Here is an 18,610-nt window from a genome sequence, read left to right as displayed (position 1 = left end):
ATTTGCTTTATCCTTTCAGCCGTATCTTGCCTTTTGTAAATAATGCTGCAATGAACAGAGGGCATACTGTTTTCCAAAGTGGCTGCACAGCGGATTCCCTTGTCTCCACACCCTCACCAACACTCATTATTCCTTGTCTTGACAACATCCGTTCTAAGAGCTGTGAGGTGATAGCTCATTGTGATTTTGATCTGCAATTCCCTGATGATGATGTTGAGCATTTATTCCTATGTCTGCTGGTGCTTGCTAGTTACCTTAATTTGTTTTCTAGACCATGGAAGGAAAGTATGCTCTGCAAGAACCCCAGTGCTGAGATCCCATTATTCACATTGACCTCACACTTTCTGGAGTAATACTCCTCATTACAAATCAATAAATCCACATTTGATGCACATCAGTGTCGTGCGGGTTGAAAGAAGACAGCATCACCAGCCCAATAGCTCCTAGATCTGATGACTCTCATTGGACTGAACTGTGCAACACCAGACTCTCCAGTCAAAGCAAAGCTTCCTGTTCCGGAACATTTGTATCTGTTGCGTTATGGTGACACAAGACAGCAATTTGTAATACTCAGCCAAACACGATGACTCAGCAGGGAGGTGTAGTTCAATCGGATTTTATTTAAAAATCTGCAAAGCTGAAGGAGGAACCTGATATTTTTTGTAAAAGGAAGCAATTTTCACAGTATAGATTTAGCCATTTTTCCATTTTAGCTTTTGTTGAATAATAACAGAAACTGAAGTTTCCATTCAGTCCTTACTCCAGCACACTCAGCCAGGTGCTTGGGATCTTGTAGCAAGACAACATGCTCCCTGGTCTGAACTCATAGGAAATCCTTTCACCCAGGTGGAACACCAGTTCACCCCAGGCAAAAACACGAGGTCTTATTTTCACTGCTCTACACAGGACTCTGAAAATCCTCAATTTTAAAGTTGAGAAAAATGTGAAAGGATTCTCTAACTCACTGCTTGCAATAAACCCAGCTACTTAATTCTTGACAGTTACAAGTATAAAATACTTGCAATTTATAAGATGTTCCATATTTAATGGAACTCAAATGTTAAAAAATTGGGTCAAGTAACATGCTTTCAGGTTTTAGAACGTTACTTAATAAAACTTACTAAGACAAGATATGCAGCATTTTCTTGTACTTGGTGTTATAAACTCCTACTGACGATGGCTACTTGATGGTCAAAAAATAAATAAAAAAGAGAAGAAACCATATATACTGATATGTAACAATGCCTGCAGGGAATGTCATGTATTAAATTTTGTTACTGAAATTAAGCTTGGAAGAAGAAGAAAAAGATCTACAAAAAGGAACACCCATGTTATTTTAAATGATGAGGTAGATTTTTTTCCTATGCAGTAAAGTGAACAAAAAATGCATACAACTTTCAAATCTTTTTTTTTTTTTTTAAAGTTCAGGTTATAGTCACTTTCATAAACAAGACATTTATAAACTATGAGATGGAGAGGTCATCCTCAAGCAGGCTCTGTACTTGGTATGGTACTCGGAGGTTCAACAATCAATCTTGGATCAATCAATTCTCTCCAAAAAACAGTGATCTGAGGAAAAGTACAAAAAATTTGGTTTAGAGGCTTCATTTTGAGATCATACAGGTTTCACTTGGTTAAAAACTTCAGTCATGTAAATTTCCATTTGTGCAGAATGGTTGAAGACCTGCAATGACCTGAGTCTCAGTAAGATGAGTCCAATTAGCTAGAAGAACTGTTTACCTAGAATGCAACTACACTTTATATTAAACACATTGCACCTTTCCTTCATTTCGAGCAGGGGTAGGGATGGGATGGGCCAGGGTGTGGGGCAGCTGGTTACTCAGGGTCAAGGGTATTTGCCCAGCAGGACTCTGTGGCTTGGCGGCCCATGGACTCTTCACAGGCAGATGTGGCCCTTAAGGGTTATCAGTGGATTCCTAATGCTCCATTGCACAGCTCTACTCTGCGCTGCCTAAACCTAGGAGGCATCTCGTGTTTTACAGAGAGCAAACAAATGCCATCACTCGGGCCATGTGGATGAATCATGAGCACCATCTAGTGTCGGAGAATGGTAATGACAGACTCTGCTTCTAGCCCCTGTATAATAAGGAATAGAGAGGAAGGAAAGCTTCCAAGGTTAATTTTCCACAAAAAAGTGAAGAGGCACACATTGCAAATAAAGAAGTACAGGAGACTTGGCCAAATCTGCTGATCCTACCACAGACCCTAAAATGTGTTTTTGGAATAAATCCCTAAGAGTGTCATCTATCCTAAAGACAAAGCAAATCATAGTCTGGTTAGGGTTTCTACAAGTGTACATTTCTGAAATGTGAGTTTGCAATACTGAAAGTTACAGAATAATATCCATAAAATTTCAAATATAAACATCTTAAGAGGAAACACTTTCTTAAATATAAATTCTATTTAGTTAAATGCTAGCACAGCCTAATGAGCCAGCAACTCTAGAAGCCTGACTGCCTAAAACCTCTAAACCAGCTATTTCCTAAAATGGCAATTTAAGAATTTAAACAGAAGTCAAAAGACAGAATCATCCTTTTATGTCATTCTTTAAAACTATGTATGCTGTTGTAAGTCAGAATCACGGTAACATTTGGGAGATGGTAGTGACTGCAAAGACACATGATGGGGGTTTCCAGGGAGGCTGTTAATGTTCTGCTTCTTGACCCAGGTGCTGGTGACATGGGTATGTTCAATTATGACAATCCTTCAAGCTATATACTATATACATTTTACTCAAAGTATGTATCGATGAAGTTTTAAAAATATGCTACTCTTCCCTAATGAAACCCTTACATAACTATGTTTTTATGTAACTCTATAATCTTCAGTAAGATTCTGTTATTTGTGCACCTTGTCCTGTTGGCTCTTTTGGGATCCAAGATGGCACCCTAACTTGGCACTGGGCATGGACACTGCCACCATGTAGGCAGACCAGGGATCCCAGACTTTAATATAGGCAGTTCAGGAAGCTGCAATGTCACCTTCCAGACTGCCAGTAGCCAGTTGAAAGAATGGACGAGCAAGCAATCCCAAGAAGCGAAGCACGCCTACCCTCTTCTCTTGCGTCACAGCGTACTCCACTACCTCAGTTCCATTTTCGTTGTGATAAACCAAATCAAATTTCCCAGGTTCCTTCATGGCTGAAACCAGACGGTGGGAAGGAGAGACAATAAGTCATTTCCCAGTAGTGAAAACATTCCTCTACAGGGAATTTACATCATTAGAAAAACAACCACAAACAAATTGTCCACTGATATGGAGGCTGGGGACACACATGAAAGTATGGAGTGCTCGGTGACAGGAGACCCTGAGAAAGCCCTGTAACAGCAGATGGGAGCTTCCTGGCCATTTATCAGAGAGACTCTTTCCTTCATCAAAAGAGAAATGAGCTTGATACACTGTTATTAGTACTCTCGGAAAAGAATAGGTGTAACCATTAGATAACCCAAAAGACTACTGATATATTCCAGCTGGGAAAGGTAATCTGAATTCGGCAAAATTTGTCTATCTTGCTCTGTCCTCAAAATTAAACATACTTATTACTCGGTAATACAGCAGTCCTCGCTTTGTACGGTAGTGCGGGGTCATAAAAATGACCATGGCAGGCTGAACAATCTGAATAATCAATGGGGAAAAATCATGATGGTCTCAAGACATTTTTAAAAATTGTCAAAACATTAAAATCTCTATTGGGAGATGAAAAACAGCAAAAATATTCTGCATGTAGTACACTGTAATCTCAACTGCCAGAAAGAATTAGTGCTCTATCTCTTTGTAAAGAAACTTATCCAGGGGGCACCTGGGTGGCTCAGTTGGTTGGGCCTCTGCCTTCAGCTCAAGTCATGATCTCAGGGTCCTGGGATTGAGCCCCACATCAGGCTCTTTGCTCAGCGGGGAGCCTGCTTCTCCCTCTCTCTCTCTGCCTACATATGATTTCTCTCTCTGTCTAATAAATGAATAAAATCTTAAGGAAAAAAAAAACAAACTTATCCAGGCACCTGGTTGGCTCAGTCAGTAGAGCATGTGACTCTAGATCTTGGGGTCATGAGTTCAAGCCCCACTTTGGGTGTAGAGATGACTTAAAAATAAAAATCTTAAAAAAAAAGAAAAGAACAAGCTATTAGCAAGAGTGGTTTAAACAGTGCTTGCCTTCCTGCCATGTAATGACAACATAGAGGGAGAGTCTTTTCTACACTTGCAAAAGCAGCAGACTCCTTCCTAAGTGTGCATCAGCTTTCAGGATTTTATCCTTTGAGCTCCTACCATCATCATGAAATAGCTCTTTCGTCACCACCAGCGCTCCTCATTTATGTCAAGAAGTTCACATGAACTGCAGGGCCAACATCCACATGGTCAGCTGTTCCCTCTGACCCTACTCCACTTGAACCCATTTGCATGTCACCTCCAGAATCATCACTTCTTGTTTCTTTGTTGTACTTTCAGGTTTGTTGACCAAGTTCCTACCTCAACATACATTTTTGTAAAATGCCATGTGGGCTTATCCTGAGAGACAAGGAGGCAGCAAACCACACGCGTAGCAGTATGTCTGGGGATGGAGTAACAGGCGCACAGTGACCAATCACCGGGAGACCTGGAAGTGACGTCACTGGTCACTGATCACGATGGGCATCTGTTACTGACATAGTAATCTGCAGACCAAAAAGCTGGCAGTACTTTATGTGGTTATTCACAGCTAGCAGCATACCTGATGTCACTGGGAACTGGTGTTATGTAACCAAACCATGGGACCAAAGTTCCTATACATATATGTATGATCAGAACCATGCAAAGCGAGGACTACCTGTATTTCTATTACTGAACAGATAAAGCCACTTCTAGATGCTCCAAAGAAGAAAAGTTCTAACTGGATGTTCTCACTGCCAATCACCTGACAGACAGTGATCAGGCTGTATCCATGAATCTGACCATTGACAAACCTCTCTGTCCACCATTCCTAGGAAAGGAGATTTCTTCAAATAAAGCCTAATTAGAAGAAAGCTGGAAAACCAATTTAAGTTATTTCTAGTCATTTATTTAACATTTTAATTGCCTTAGGGGCTGCTAAAGAAAAGGGATCTCCCCTGCTCTTTGGCCAATACGACCCAAGTGAAGCCATATTCAGTGAAAGCTCTCTTATTCCCAGATTTTAGAACCAATAATGGGTGAGGTGAATCAGGGATAAAGCAGGGAAGCATTTGAAATAATGTGTGAGAGTGTAGATGGCACATGTACTTTAGACATTTTATTTTGACTTAACACACAAAAGTATACTCATTTAGCAATTCTTTTGAAATAGAACTAAGTAGTTCTTAGGAGCCTACTGACTACAGTTATCTTTCTTCTATAAACCATATACTTAATATATGTCTGCTATTTCTACAATTTCCAGTTCTGAGTTGTTGTTTTTTTTTAAGGGATACAAGAATGCGAACACTAGCAAGGCAGCCTAAGTTAGAAATCTTCCTAGATTTCTTACCAGATTCCTCCCAATCTCTTTTGGCAGATCCATAATCCAACAAATTTCTTAGTTACACTCTTGGGTCGCATTCAATTTGGGTTACATAGAAATAATTCCTTTTGCAACCAGTGCTCATCAGTTTATGTAATTTTTATGAAATTACATAATTATAGGACTAAGAAAACTTGTCTAATGGCTTTGGAAACAAATTCAACAACCCTTAGTGGACACACACTTCCACTAAGGGGGAGCACAGGTCCCCAGGGCTGCACTGTGCCCACGGGAGAAGTGGAAAGTTCGTCACAGAGGCCAAGGCAGAGAGTAGCTCCTGGGTATAAAAGCTATTTAGAAACCAATGTAGATGTGAAGAGCCTAAATTTCCAAATTTTTTTCTAGAAGACTCACCAGGTAAGGATGAAAGAATTTCTATATCTACTTGCTGGGTCTCTGGATTGTGGCTTAGTATTTTTCCTTCCTTTCAAAAATAAAAGTCCAAGTCAAAAACCAACATGTGAAACATTGAGAATATATTAAAACCACCTAATTATTATTTTATATTTTAAAATGGTTAAAATGGTGAATTTTACATCACACAAATTTTATCTCAATATTAAAACTTCTTTTAGGGGTGCCTGGGTGGCTCAGTCGGTTAAGCATCTGCCTTCGGCGCAGGTCATGATCCCAGGGTCCTGGGATCAAGTCCTGCGTTGGGCTCCCTGCTCAGCAGGAAGTCTGCTTCTCCTTTTCTCTCTGCTCCTCCTCACCCCCTACTTATGCTCTCTCTCTCTCAAATAAATAAATAAAATCTTTAAAAAAAAATTTTTAAATAAATCCACCTATAGGAGAAAAAGAACTCCCATACCTCAAGTCACTATTTTCCCTGGTCGAAATCATCCCAGAGGCAAGTACCACACAACTAGGGACAGCCCCTACAGCCCAAAGCCTGCTAATTATTCAAGTAGCCAATCTTAAACTGTTTCCCCCATCCTGCCTTGCCTACCCCAAGGAAACCCCAGTAAAGGCCCTGGCACACGGTTTCTCCTCACTCCTGCTTCTGCCTCTGAATGAGATCCAGGTGAGGTCCGGGTACTCTCCCCCAAGGGCCTGCACGACAAGGCATTCCCTGCTCCTGCAGGAAATTTAGGTAATAAAGTCTTCTTTCATTGCACTGACTTCTGCGGTGTCACTCAGTCACTTCCATCGGTTAAAATCCCACAGGTAGGTGCATACACATGAGACAGGGTCAGGGATGGAGGAGACTACATTCTTTGAAGACAGATTTGACTTCTGAAGACCAGCTTCAGGAATAAAGCCAGTGATCAGCTAGATAACAGCACTTGAGGTCAAAGCAAAAACTGGGACTGATTTTCACTCTGCAAATGGTTTTGAAAATAATTTCCAGAAAGTCCTAAAAATACCAGGAAAAGTAAGCAAATAGCTTTCCAGGGTAATAACTATGACCACCATCAATTTAATATGCATTTAAAAAAAAATCAGTATCTAGACTCCCAATTCGTGCTGTAGGACATATATTAATTCTGTATTTATCCATCTCCCCACATATCACAGAATTAAACTCTTTATCTACCATAAAGTGACAAAACATCTGGTTTGGAATGCCCAGGTGGCTCACTGAGTTAAAGCCTCTGCCTGCCACTTGGGTTGTGATCCCAGAGTCCTGGGATCAAGCCCCACATCGGGCTCTCTGCTCAGTGGGGAGCCTCCTCTTCTCCGCTTGCCTTTGTACCTACTTGTGATCTCTGCCTGTTAAATAAATAAATTAAATATTAAAAAAAAAAAAAAATCCTGGTTTGCCCAAGACAGGCCCATTTACATTTCCTTCAAGGATAGTTATTAATATTAATCTTTTTCACTCACAAGTATCCTGCTTTAGATGATAACTTATATGTTACTTATAATAAGAGGCTAAGATAAAAAATACGATGAAATACTAATTATCTAAAACTGACCTACCAAACCCCTTCATGAACTGATTCCTCTTCTAGTCTGCTTTTGAGGAAAGGTTCTTAACAGGATTTTAAAAGTCTTCCAAAGTTTAAAAAAAAAAGTCTTCCAAGGTATCAAGTCAGATTAAATCAAATCTCCTTGTACTTTCTCTGTATTACTATGTTAACATTACCAATTATTATTTTTTAAATGCTCTTATATTCCATATATTACATCAAAATAAAAAATTATGCATTTAAAAAAAATTTTGAATGGGTAGAAAAGGAAACATGCAATTCTGTAATCCCACTGGAGTTAAGCTTTTACTGAACTATGATAAAGCTCATGCTAATGTAAAGTCCCACACAGACGTTTAGTGAATAAATTTCAAGGATAATATTGTGAGTTACCTGTGGTTAACAGATAATGCAAAAGGGGCTGGGTTAGACCATAAGAATCTACAGTAATTCACAATTATATAAAATAGATTCCTATGATGAAAATAATCAAATTTCTGGCTAACAGCTATTCATTATTTCCTTTCAAAGTTTAGGATCCTGGGGGAGTGGCTTCAAATAAGCGTGCAAATGTCTAAGCCGCTTAGAAAAAAAAGACTTAAAAAAAATTAAAACTCATCATCATCCTGCATTCACCCTCAAGTGCAAGGAAAATGACGCTGAAGGCTCCAGTGATACTATTAAAAAGTTTACACTTTGATAATGTTCCCATTTTCTATTTTACAACATTATTTACTCCAAAAAAGCAAAATTATCCATAATAGCAGCACTAAATACGACTTTAGCTTCTTTAATATACTAAGTTATTTTTTTTAATATAATTTTTTATTTTTTATAAACATATATTTTTATCCCCAGGGGTACAGGTCTGTGAATCACCAGGTTTACATACTTCACAGCACTCACCAAAGCACATACCCTCCCCAATGTCCATAATCCCACCCCCTTCTCCCAAACCCCCTCCCCCCAGCAACCCTCAGTTTGTTTTGTGAGATTAAGAGTCACTTATGGTTTGTCTCCCTCCCAATCCCATCTTGTTTCATTGATTCTTCTCCTACCCACTTAAGCCCCCATGTTGCATCACCACTTCCTCATATCAGGGAGATCATATGATAGTTGTCTTTCTCTGCTTGACTTAATATACTAAGTTATTTTGAAATCAAAAGCCTTACCTTGTAATCAGAGACATCAGGAGAATAATCAGACGTTAGTTCCAAAAGCTACAAAAGAAGAAAGAGCCCACAAATACACAAATTTTGCGGCTCCTCTCCTCTGCCCCTGGGAGAATATGCCAGGTTAGGGTGCCCACCCCACCACCCTGGGGGTCCTACCATGAACAAAACAGGGGCAAAACAGGGGTTCCAGTGGGAAAGGTTTCTTTGATTTGGGGGAGGATGCTGTGGTGGAGTGTGCATGAATTAGAGCCCTTTTCTTATTGAGCACTTGCTATGTTCCAGACACTGGGCTAAGCCATTTTTCGTTCCCGAAACAGTAAGTAGGCACCTCCTCCATGCCAGGTACAAAAACAGGACAGATATGATCTGGAAAAGGGTCTATATGCATATATAATCCTGAGCTGCTAATGATTAAGTTTATTAATCTTTTTGTTTTAATTGTTGTGGTTTTAAAATATACCTTAAACGCAATCTTTTCTCCAACTTGAGGAGCAGCTGCTAACAGTGGTAACAGACTGTAGTCCTTCTTGTGTGTCTCTACTGGATTCTGAAAAACAGCATGAGTCATGGGAGTCTGTTACTGGTGAAAAAAAGCGAACCTGTGACATGCGCTCCAGACACACCCCGTGGGAGAAGGGAAAGAGATACGCTCAGAAGAAATTGTACTTGCCTGGATAATAGTAGATGAGTTCGTGACCATTTCATTTAATTGCTGGTGCTTCTGATAGTCCGCGTTTCTATTTAACACAAAGGAAATGGCCTGCCCTCGGCCTCGGCCTCTCCCCCGCATCCCCCGGCCCCTAGCCCCCTTCCAAGAAAGAAGGTCCTCTCCTCTCCCCCAGCCTCTTCCCAAACCGGCAGAAAGAGTCACGTTGGGAGGGGGAGCAGGAGGAGCCGGTCTGGCGCTGTTGGTGTCAGAATGCTTCCAGGTGGCAGCAGTGGGAGGCTGTGAACAGGGCCCTGGGCCTGGACAGCCTCGTCCCGCAAAGAGGCCTACTGGCTTTAAGAAGCTGGCAGTGCACTCCGGGGTGCTCTTAGACACCGTGCTCTGGTCATCTGACTCTGAGCTAGAGTCTGAACTAGAAGATGATGTTCTAGTTGTCTTGCCCTTGACGGTGGTAGAATTGAAGCCAGTTTTGGCGGTCACTTTGTTTGCAGCTGTGTTTTTGGTAGCGGGTCCTTCCTTTGACGACTCAGGTGGTATTTTCTCTGAAGAATTTCTGACCTCCAAGATGACATGGCTGAGACCATCACTGGTTGATTCATGGTAAGACTCAGACTCTGAGGAGGAAATGGGACTATCTTTTGTACTAATGCTGGTGCCACCTTTCCTTTTGGCTTTGACAAGACTATTTCTAGCGGGCGAGCCTTTCAGAGGACCACAGTTCGGGGCAGCCCAGTCCTTCACCGTCTGTGCTTTGGAAGACCTGGAGTTTTTCGTCTGTTTTTTATATTCACATTTCTCCTTTCTCTTTGGTGATTTTCTTTTGGTTCCTTCATCATCACCATCCACGACACTACACATGGCTTTGCTCTTCCTCTTGCTTTTTTTCCTCACACTCAGATCTGTGACGGCTTTTGGTTCCAGATCCAAGGTCTTCTCATCAGTATTGTTCTCTTGCCTCTTCCACTGTTTCTTTAAATTTTTGTAATCTAGTTCAGTTTCTTCACCGTCCTCCAACTTAAATGCCCTCTTCTTTGCTTTTCTAGGTAATAAATGACTATCATCACCATTCTTGACTGTCACGGTATCCTCAGCAGCTGCTCCTTCTTCTAATTTAACTCTATCAAAACAAGAGAGAAAGTCACAGTGAGTACGTCTCCTGGACAAGCACGTCTCCAGGACACAGTTATATAAGGAGATGACTGCAAGCTACCCCTGCCACCAGGCAATGAAAAAAATGTCAAATCACTTAAGGACAAAAGACTCATTTTGACAAAATAGCCTACATGGTCACTTACGGTCAACTTTCTAATGACTAGTTCTATTTCTTGAATATCTTCTGCATCCCAAATATTTTCTAGACCTTTTCTCTAATCTAAATGCCACCATGAAGCAGTTATCCTTCATTCTAAAACAGATCACAAAATTACAGTTCAGACACGTAACCTGCCCAAGATCCACAGCTAATAAGCAGCAGAAACGGGATTCAAACCAGTTTGTCTAACCTCAAAGTTCACAATCTTTCCACTCTATTATGTTGCCTATCCCAAATGGTGATAATGCAGAGTATCTATTTTTTGTTTTTTGTTTGTTTGCTTTTTAAAGATTTTATTTATTTATTTGACAGAGAGATCACAGGTAGGCAGAGAGGCAGGCAGAGAGAGAGAGAGGAGGAAGCAGGCTCCCCATTGAGCAGAGAGCCCGATGCAGGGCTCCACACCAGGACCCTGGGATCATGAAGGCAGAGGCTTTAATCCACTGAGCCACCCAGGCACCCCTCTATTTTTGTTTTTAAATGCAAGTTGCTGGGACCTGGGTGGCTCAATCATTAAGCATCTGCCTTAGGTTCAGGTCATGATCCCAGGATCCTGGGATGAGTCCCATATAGGGCTTCATGCTCAGCAGGAAGCCTGCTTCTCCCTCTCCCACTCTCCCTGCTTGTGTTCCCTCTCTTAGCTGTCTCTCTCTCTCTGTCAAATAAATAAATAAAATCTTTTAAAAAAATTAAAAAAAATTAAAAATAAATGTGAGCTTGTTCTTAAATTCAGATTTTACTTTTATTCTGTTGAAATTAGGGGAACATTTTTCTAACAATTTATGTTCTCTGGGATAGTGACAAGCCATCATAAAGTTCAATTCTGTGATTATTAATTTTATATGTCAACTTGACTGGGCCATGGGTGCCCAGACACTTGGTTAGACAGTTATGGGCTTGTCTGTGAGGGTGTTTCTGGATGAGATTAACATCTGAATTGGTAGACTAAGTCACACAGATTGCCCACCCTAGTGGGTGAGTGCGCTTCATTCAATCCACTGAAGGCCTGAATGGAACTCCCTCTCTTAGCCCACGTGTCTGAGCTGGGGCCTCAGCCTTCAGACTCAGACTAGGGCTGGAACTTACACCATCGACTCCCCGGATCTGAAGTCTTTGGACCTGGACCACAACCTTATCATTGGTTCTTCTAGATTTCTGGCTTGCCAACTGTGGATCTTAGGCCCTCTCAACCTCCATTATCTCATGAGCCCGATTCCTTAAACAAGTTCCTATCTATATATAATCTATTATCTTTCACTAGGTTTTTCTGGAGAGCCCTAACACACTTCATCTAAAATTATTATCACAGTAAAAAAAACTCTGTTGTTCCCTGAACTGGCAACAGCTAATTCTAACATGTGCAGTCCAATGATGGAAAGATGAGAGTGTCCCAAAAGTCAAGTGCATGGTGGGTGCTTAAAGTTGCCTGCTAAAAACAGACATTATATTTTTAATACATTTTTATCCAGCTATATATTTCATCAAGTTTTTTTTAGTGACCACAGGAAGATTAAATAATCGTATTTGGGGGGGGGGAGTATAATTGGGGAATAAGATGTAGGCATTTAAAAAAAATTTTTATGGGATAGTAATCCTGTGATTTATCATGTGGTAGCTGAAAAAAACATACCAGATTATTCTGCAGAATACACAAATACACAGACACATACAAAGCAAAGTAAAATCAAAGCTGCTGTCGACCAGGATAGACAGAAATAAAAGTCTGAAGGATCAGGGATTTAATTTATAAAAACACATTACCCTCTATGCCCGGGATGGACTTTAGCATGTAGCAGCAAGGGAGTAATTCTCAAATGGGCAAAAAGTGGGCTGGCATCCTGTGAATCTAAGAACTACTAACGAACCTGCAGTATATTGGATTGTCCCTTGACATTCTTCATCAATTTGTTTTACTTGTAGCAATGTTATGATTGAAGCTTCAATCCTGAGGCAACCAGTTCGGACCATATTTCCCATCAAACTGTGAAGATGGTTGCGAGGCTCTCAGTTCAGTCACTGGTTTGCTAGATCCCTGGAACACATAGTACCCGCTGCCACACCATCACGCTTTCAACAAGCAGCCCTTGGCATCACCTCTCCTACGCTGAAGATATCGAATCTGGGGCTACCGGCATAAAGGTATGACCTGTGATTGCTGCAGCCTCACTCACTACCTGCTGTTCCTGAGAATTACTTCCGTTTGGAACACAGGAAGACTGAGAGACAAACCGCCATCCAGAGGATAAGGAATGGTTCGTTAGGGTCTGCTGAGCTATCATCCCTTCCTGGGTGTACACTTTCCCTAGGAATATCCTTCATTTCTCTTCTTGGATCACAAACAATAAATGTAGCTGTCCTTGTACGAAGAGAAGTGAATTACCTACGTAATTAGCAATAAAAGAGATTTAATTCCAAGAAATTTTTAAAACAGACTCTTCAATGTTCATGCAAACTCTTTCAGGGCAAGCTGGGTGGTATTATCAAAATGCAAGGCACTCCCTTTATTTATTTAAGATTTATTTATTTATTTGACAGACAGAGCCTGTGCCCAAGCAAGTGGGCAGGGGGACAGAGGAGGAGAATCTTTAAGCAGACTCTCCACTGAGCATGGAGCCCAACTGCAGGGCTCAATCTCACAGCCCATAAAATCATAACTGAAGCAGAAATCGAGTCTAACACTCAACCGACTGGGCTGCCCAGGCACCCCAAAATGCAAGGCACTCCCTTTAAATGTGCAATTTCTCTTCTAGGATTCTATCATACAGAAATACAGCCACACCCAGCTGCACAGCCTAATACCCCAAACCCACAGCCTGCCAAGGTCAAAGTGACTGGATTCAAATTCTTCTGCCACTTAAAGTAAAATTTTTAAATATTACCTCAATCCTTCTCATTTGTAAAAATGGGGACAGTGATAATAATAATTATAATATTCAGATGAGCTATCATCTATGTGTAGAGCAGTGCCAGACTCAGACCAAGAACTATCCAAATGCTAACTCTAATTTTTATTAATACAAAAATTGTTAGTCCTCTGAGGCCAGGAGTTGGGGGGTTTTTAATGAATTTGTCCCCCCAAATGGAGGTGAAGAGCAACAAGGAGTGTAAAAAGGTAGCAATGCACCCTGTTTGGGTCCCCTCAGTTCCCTGCAGCCTCCCTCCTGCCTGGCTGCTACATTATCACCTTCAAAGAGGTAAAAGTACTTGACCAAGGGAACACAGCTAATGAGCCATGATTCAAACTTAGGGGTCTGACTCCAGAGCCTGAACTCTTAATCACTCTGCCCTCTTACCTTTCACATAATACTGAACAGAAGTAACTCAACATATTATTGGCATAAATACAGATCAGTACAACTTTTCTGGAGGCCAGTTTAACAATACTCACCAAGTTTTAAAATCTGACCAAAAAGTACCTTTTCTAGGAATGTATCCTGCTGAACTACTGTCCAAGTACACAAGAATGTACAAGAATGTTTACTACATCACTATGTACCAGTGAAAAACAGAAAATAACCATCATGAGGGGGTCACCTAGCTGGCTCAGTCAATGGAACATGTAACTCTTGACCTTGGGGTTGTAAGTCTGGGCCCCACACTGGATGTAGAGATTACTTAAAAATAAATTCTTTAAAAAAAAACAAACCTGCCATGTTCTAAATATTTGCGTCGCTGAAAAATTCATACGTTGAAACCCTAACTGCCAAGGTGAGATAATTAGGAGATGGGGACTCTGGAAGGTGCTTAGGTCATTGGGGCAGAACCCTCACAAACCAGATTAGTGCTCCACAGCCCTCCCTTGTCCCTTCCACAGTGAAGGCACAATGAGAAGGTGCTGTCTATGAACCAGAAAGCAAACCTCACCAGACACTGAATCTGCTGGCTCCCCAGCCTCTAGACCTGTGAGAAATAAATTCTTGTTGTTTATAAGCTACCCAGTTTATGGTATTTTTATCATAGCAGCCCAAAGGAGCTCAGATAACAACCTAAAAGGTCCATTAGTAAGAGATTGGTTAAAGAAATTGACATGTCATGTAAAAGGATATTACATGGCATTTAGAAAGAATGATGTAGAGCACCTGGGTGGCTCAGTTAAAAGTCTGCCTTTGGCTCAGGTCATGATCCCAGGGTCCTGCTTCAGGCTCCCTGCTCAGTGGGGAGCCTGCTTCGCCCTCTCCCTCTGCCCCTCCCCCTACTCGTTCCCTCCCTCCCTCCGTCTCTCTCTCTCCCAAAAATAGAAAATAAAAAAATTAAAAAATAATAATGTACACTCAAATGAAAGATACCCATGATATGTCAGGTTAAAAAAAAAAGTGAGGTGCAGGACACTATGTTTATTACGATAACATGTATATTTTAAAAAGGTAAGTATACATGTTTGCACGTGTATGGAAAAATTGGGGGAAGATAGACCCCAAACTTAACTGAGGATACTTCTAGAAAGTAGGGTGTGGGAAGAGAATGTGAGAAGAGACATAAGGGACTTCTTCCCTTGAACTATTCTGAAGTACAACTTTTTTTGGTCTGTCAGAGCAGAAAAAGTCAGATTCTGGGTCCTGAGAGAATGGGCTGTGAGGAAATGGCCACCGGGAAGCAGCCTCTCAAGCCTCCCACCAGCTGGCTCCACCTTTCCTCATGAGACTTTCCTCAATACTCCCAGCAGTCCCGACAGACTCCTTCTGCAGTCAGACTTATCTCTTCACCAAGTCAGGCTAGCGTTTGCCTCTACAACTCTCCTGGGCCATCCAGCATTTCCATTTCTAACATGTCCGTCAAGGAACTGCGAGAGTCCCAGACCGTGTGTTCCATGATGATCTCTCCCTTCTCCATCATCTTCCACACTTAGCAGCACAACCTAATATAATTATCCAGGCTGACTGCTGACATCACACAAGAAGATAATATACTGAACCACGAAACTAGTTATTTTGCAATACTAGAAACCTTTAAGAAAAGAGACTATGCTTTCTTCTGTAGCTCTGGAGAAAGGTGAATCTGCTGGAACACAGAATGATTGAAAACAGGCAACCACAAAAATATACAAAATTTTCCCAAACTCAGTTTTTTTCTAAGGTCTGCCCCATTTACCACCGAAGCCAGCTGCCATTTTACCTCACACAATCACACATTTGAAGTGTTTAGGAGAAATTGTTCCTACCATTGTGCTGTATTTATTTCCTCTAACAGCTGTCATGGCTTGCTTTTGACATTAACTTCATTATAAAGAGTGTAATTCCCAGATGATTCATTAATTGAGGTATAACTGCAGTTAGTGAGCAGCAAGTTATTAATTCATTAGGCAGGAATAGCCCAGAAAGGAGAGTTAATAGGAGGAGAGGCAGTCCTTGCAATTGAGTTGTAATATTTAGGTAGTCCCTGAATTGCAGAAATAATAGAGAGCCGTTAACAGTGAAAGAAAAAGGAAAAAGAACTTTTTTTTTGAAATTTGGTCTATTTCAAATTGTCTTTAGAAACAGCTAAATATTCTCAATAAATCACAGCATTCCTGATTTTAAGACACACACACACACACACACACACACGCACACAAAGATGTGGTTATTGTTCTGAACTGAATTCCCTGAAGAAATCTTATGAAGAAATCTTGTGAATCTGACATGTTCTAAGGAACAGACTATTCAACAAAGAGCAAGCAGAGGAAGTAGGCTGATTCATAACTTTAGAATTTTTTCATTGGAGCTGAGCTTTAAAAAGAAGACCTGAATGAATTGGTCAAAAAAGTTCCAACTGATATGATAATGTCTTACCATTTTATTGAAAGAAATGAACCACACCTGGGCAATCCATACCACAATGGCTCCTTGATACTCCTCTCAGTATCATCATTTTTAACTTCCAAAATATTTAGAACTATTTTATTTCCCAATTCACAACCCAAAAAGGTCCCAAATACCTATTTAAAAGAACCACAAAACACCCACGTATGACAAGAATGACACCGTAAGACTCGGAAGACCTAGCAGGAGCACGTAGGTAGGGCGAACAGCACACTTTGAAGAAATAACGACTGTTCCCCGTTTGCCTGGGTCCCCTGCACCTGACCCTGAGAGCCTCCAGGGGAAGGCCGGGTCTCAGGCACATGGGTGCCATGAGCACGTCACACAGTGCCTCGTTAAGTCAGTGCCCACTGAACCAGGGCTGAAAGAAAGACCGGCCGGGCCCACGCGCAAAACCAGGGTCTTTCCAAGTTTGGTCACCCATCACCTGGCTCAGAGGCACTCCGGGGAAGGATGCTCCTTAGCCGGCGGATTCCTGAGACCCAAACCTGCCTAGCCTAATCAGCACCTCCTGCATTCACTAACGTGCAGCTTGACAGCCCCACCCCACGCCCACCCCCAACCCCACTTCCCACTCCCCACCGCCCCCCCACTGACCACCCACGCGCGGCCTCCAGGTGCCTGAGGCGCCCCCGGGCGTGCGCAGGCGCGTCCCCGGCCCGCCGCCCACCCCGACACCGCGCAGCGCGCACCTGAGGCAGTCGTTGTCTCGTACCAGGCGCGCGCTCTCGGCGGGGGGCAAGAGCCCCCCCTCCAAGTAGAGGCCCAGGAGGGCCCCAGAACTGAAGCCGAAGCGCTGGCGGATGAGACTAATGAGATCCGTGACCACTCGGCATCTGTTCAAGTCGACAAGAAGCCAGAAGGCCGTGCAGTGCGGGGTAGCTGGCGGCGGATAATCGAATTGAAGCCGTAGCCTAACCGTCTCGGAGGCCGCCATCTTGCCCGATGCTCAACGGAAGCCGAGAGACACCACAGGGCTACCGAGAGGCGTGCTCGGAGGCCCGCCCCCTGGGGCCTTTTAACGTATGCCCCCTATTGGCTCCAAGTGGCTACTACAGGCTCCGTGAGAACGCAGAGCGGGGTTGATTCGATTCAATTCTGTTCATCACTGGGCTAGGAAAGAGTCTACGTGAATTCCTTTTCCGCTGCACTCTGTGCAGCGTCCGAATTTAGGCAACTCTCTGGATAAACAAGCACTTCTCAGTAGCTGTCTTCGCAGATATTTGCTTTTATACGGAAAAAAAATGTCAAAAAACAGTAACTCCCAATACATTTAATTGACAAAATTTTTCATTGTAAAGAGTTGGAAAAGATGCAATTCCTAATATATTGTAGATATCGACATTTTAAAATAAAATCATTAATTAGAGGCCTGAGCAGTATAATACCTACCACCATCCATACTTTAAAATATAAAAGTAGCCCTCTTATTAGCCAGTAGATAAGTAAATCACAAACTGTACATCATTTGAATTTCCATTCTCTCACATGGTATATTAACTCCTTTAGTTTTCATGACAAAGATAAGCTATTACTATTCCCATGCCGAAAGTTTTTTAAAAAGTTTGGAGAGACTAAGCTACTAACCCAAGATCACTGGACTAATAAGTGTTAATATTTGTAGTCAGTGGAAACATTGAAAAAAAAATTCTGTAAGTTTTATTTTCTCCTAACCTTATGCTGTAAGTCCTCTGATTGAATTATCATTACTGTTATGAATGGTACCCAGCTGACCAAAATAGCATAAAATATCACACATTTTGGTACATAATTATTAAACAGGGGAAATAAAATGGACATGGAAACATATTTATTAACGAAATAGAGCTCTATGGTTTTTTTTTTAATTAGTCCAAGTCTCTCTGGATGAATATTGTGTCTCATTTAGCAATAGAGACAGGGCTTTACATGGATTCTGGATCTATTTTTTGTTTTTGTAGATGTAAGGTCCTAAGAAAATGTGTTTGTTACGTAAGTAGACAAGACTAGAAGGAATTATGTCATTGGCAATGTCAGCCAATTCCTTAAACTCCTGCCAAGTTAAATGCTAAAGTTACTTAAGGATCTTCCTTTAAAAATTATTTTCAGTACTCTTATCAGTCAACAATTCAGTTATGTTCAATAATGTTAAAAACAAAGAATCATTCAAATGTAACAAAGAAATGTTAAAAACAAACACCTGAGGGACACCTGGGTGGCTCAGTGCATTAAGCTT

General features: G+C 41.5%; 1 protein-coding gene across 3 annotated transcripts; it reads right to left on the bottom strand.

The window, feature by feature from the left end:
* Positions 1–600: 600 nt before the first annotated feature.
* Positions 601–17,376, bottom strand: COIL (coilin). 3 transcript variants are annotated; one of them, XM_082706025.1, is made up of 7 exons: positions 17,088–17,376; positions 9,289–10,402; positions 9,079–9,165; positions 8,616–8,663; positions 5,885–5,954; positions 3,003–3,161; positions 601–1,569 (listed from the first exon to the last, which is right to left on the bottom strand). In XM_082706025.1, the coding sequence occupies exons 1-7, from the start codon at positions 17,330–17,332 to the stop codon at positions 1,541–1,543; spliced, it is 1,752 nt and encodes a 583-aa protein (XP_082562151.1). In that variant the 5' UTR covers positions 17,333–17,376; the 3' UTR covers positions 601–1,540. The 3 variants fall into 3 exon arrangements, with proteins under 3 accessions (XP_082562151.1, XP_082562152.1, XP_082562153.1); XM_082706026.1 differs by having other exon boundaries at positions 3,073–3,161; positions 17,088–17,374; XM_082706027.1 differs by lacking the exons at positions 601–1,569; positions 3,003–3,161; positions 5,885–5,954 and adding an exon at positions 7,303–8,253 and having other exon boundaries at positions 8,599–8,663.
* Positions 17,377–18,610: the final 1,234 nt, after the last annotated feature.

This window comes from Mustela nivalis (assembly GCF_964662115.1).
Source record: "Mustela nivalis genome assembly, chromosome: 17".
NCBI classification, from domain to species: Eukaryota; Metazoa; Chordata; class Mammalia; order Carnivora; family Mustelidae; genus Mustela; species Mustela nivalis.
The sequence above is the reverse complement of the archived record's forward strand: the minus strand, read 5'-3'. Positions and strand labels throughout refer to the sequence as shown.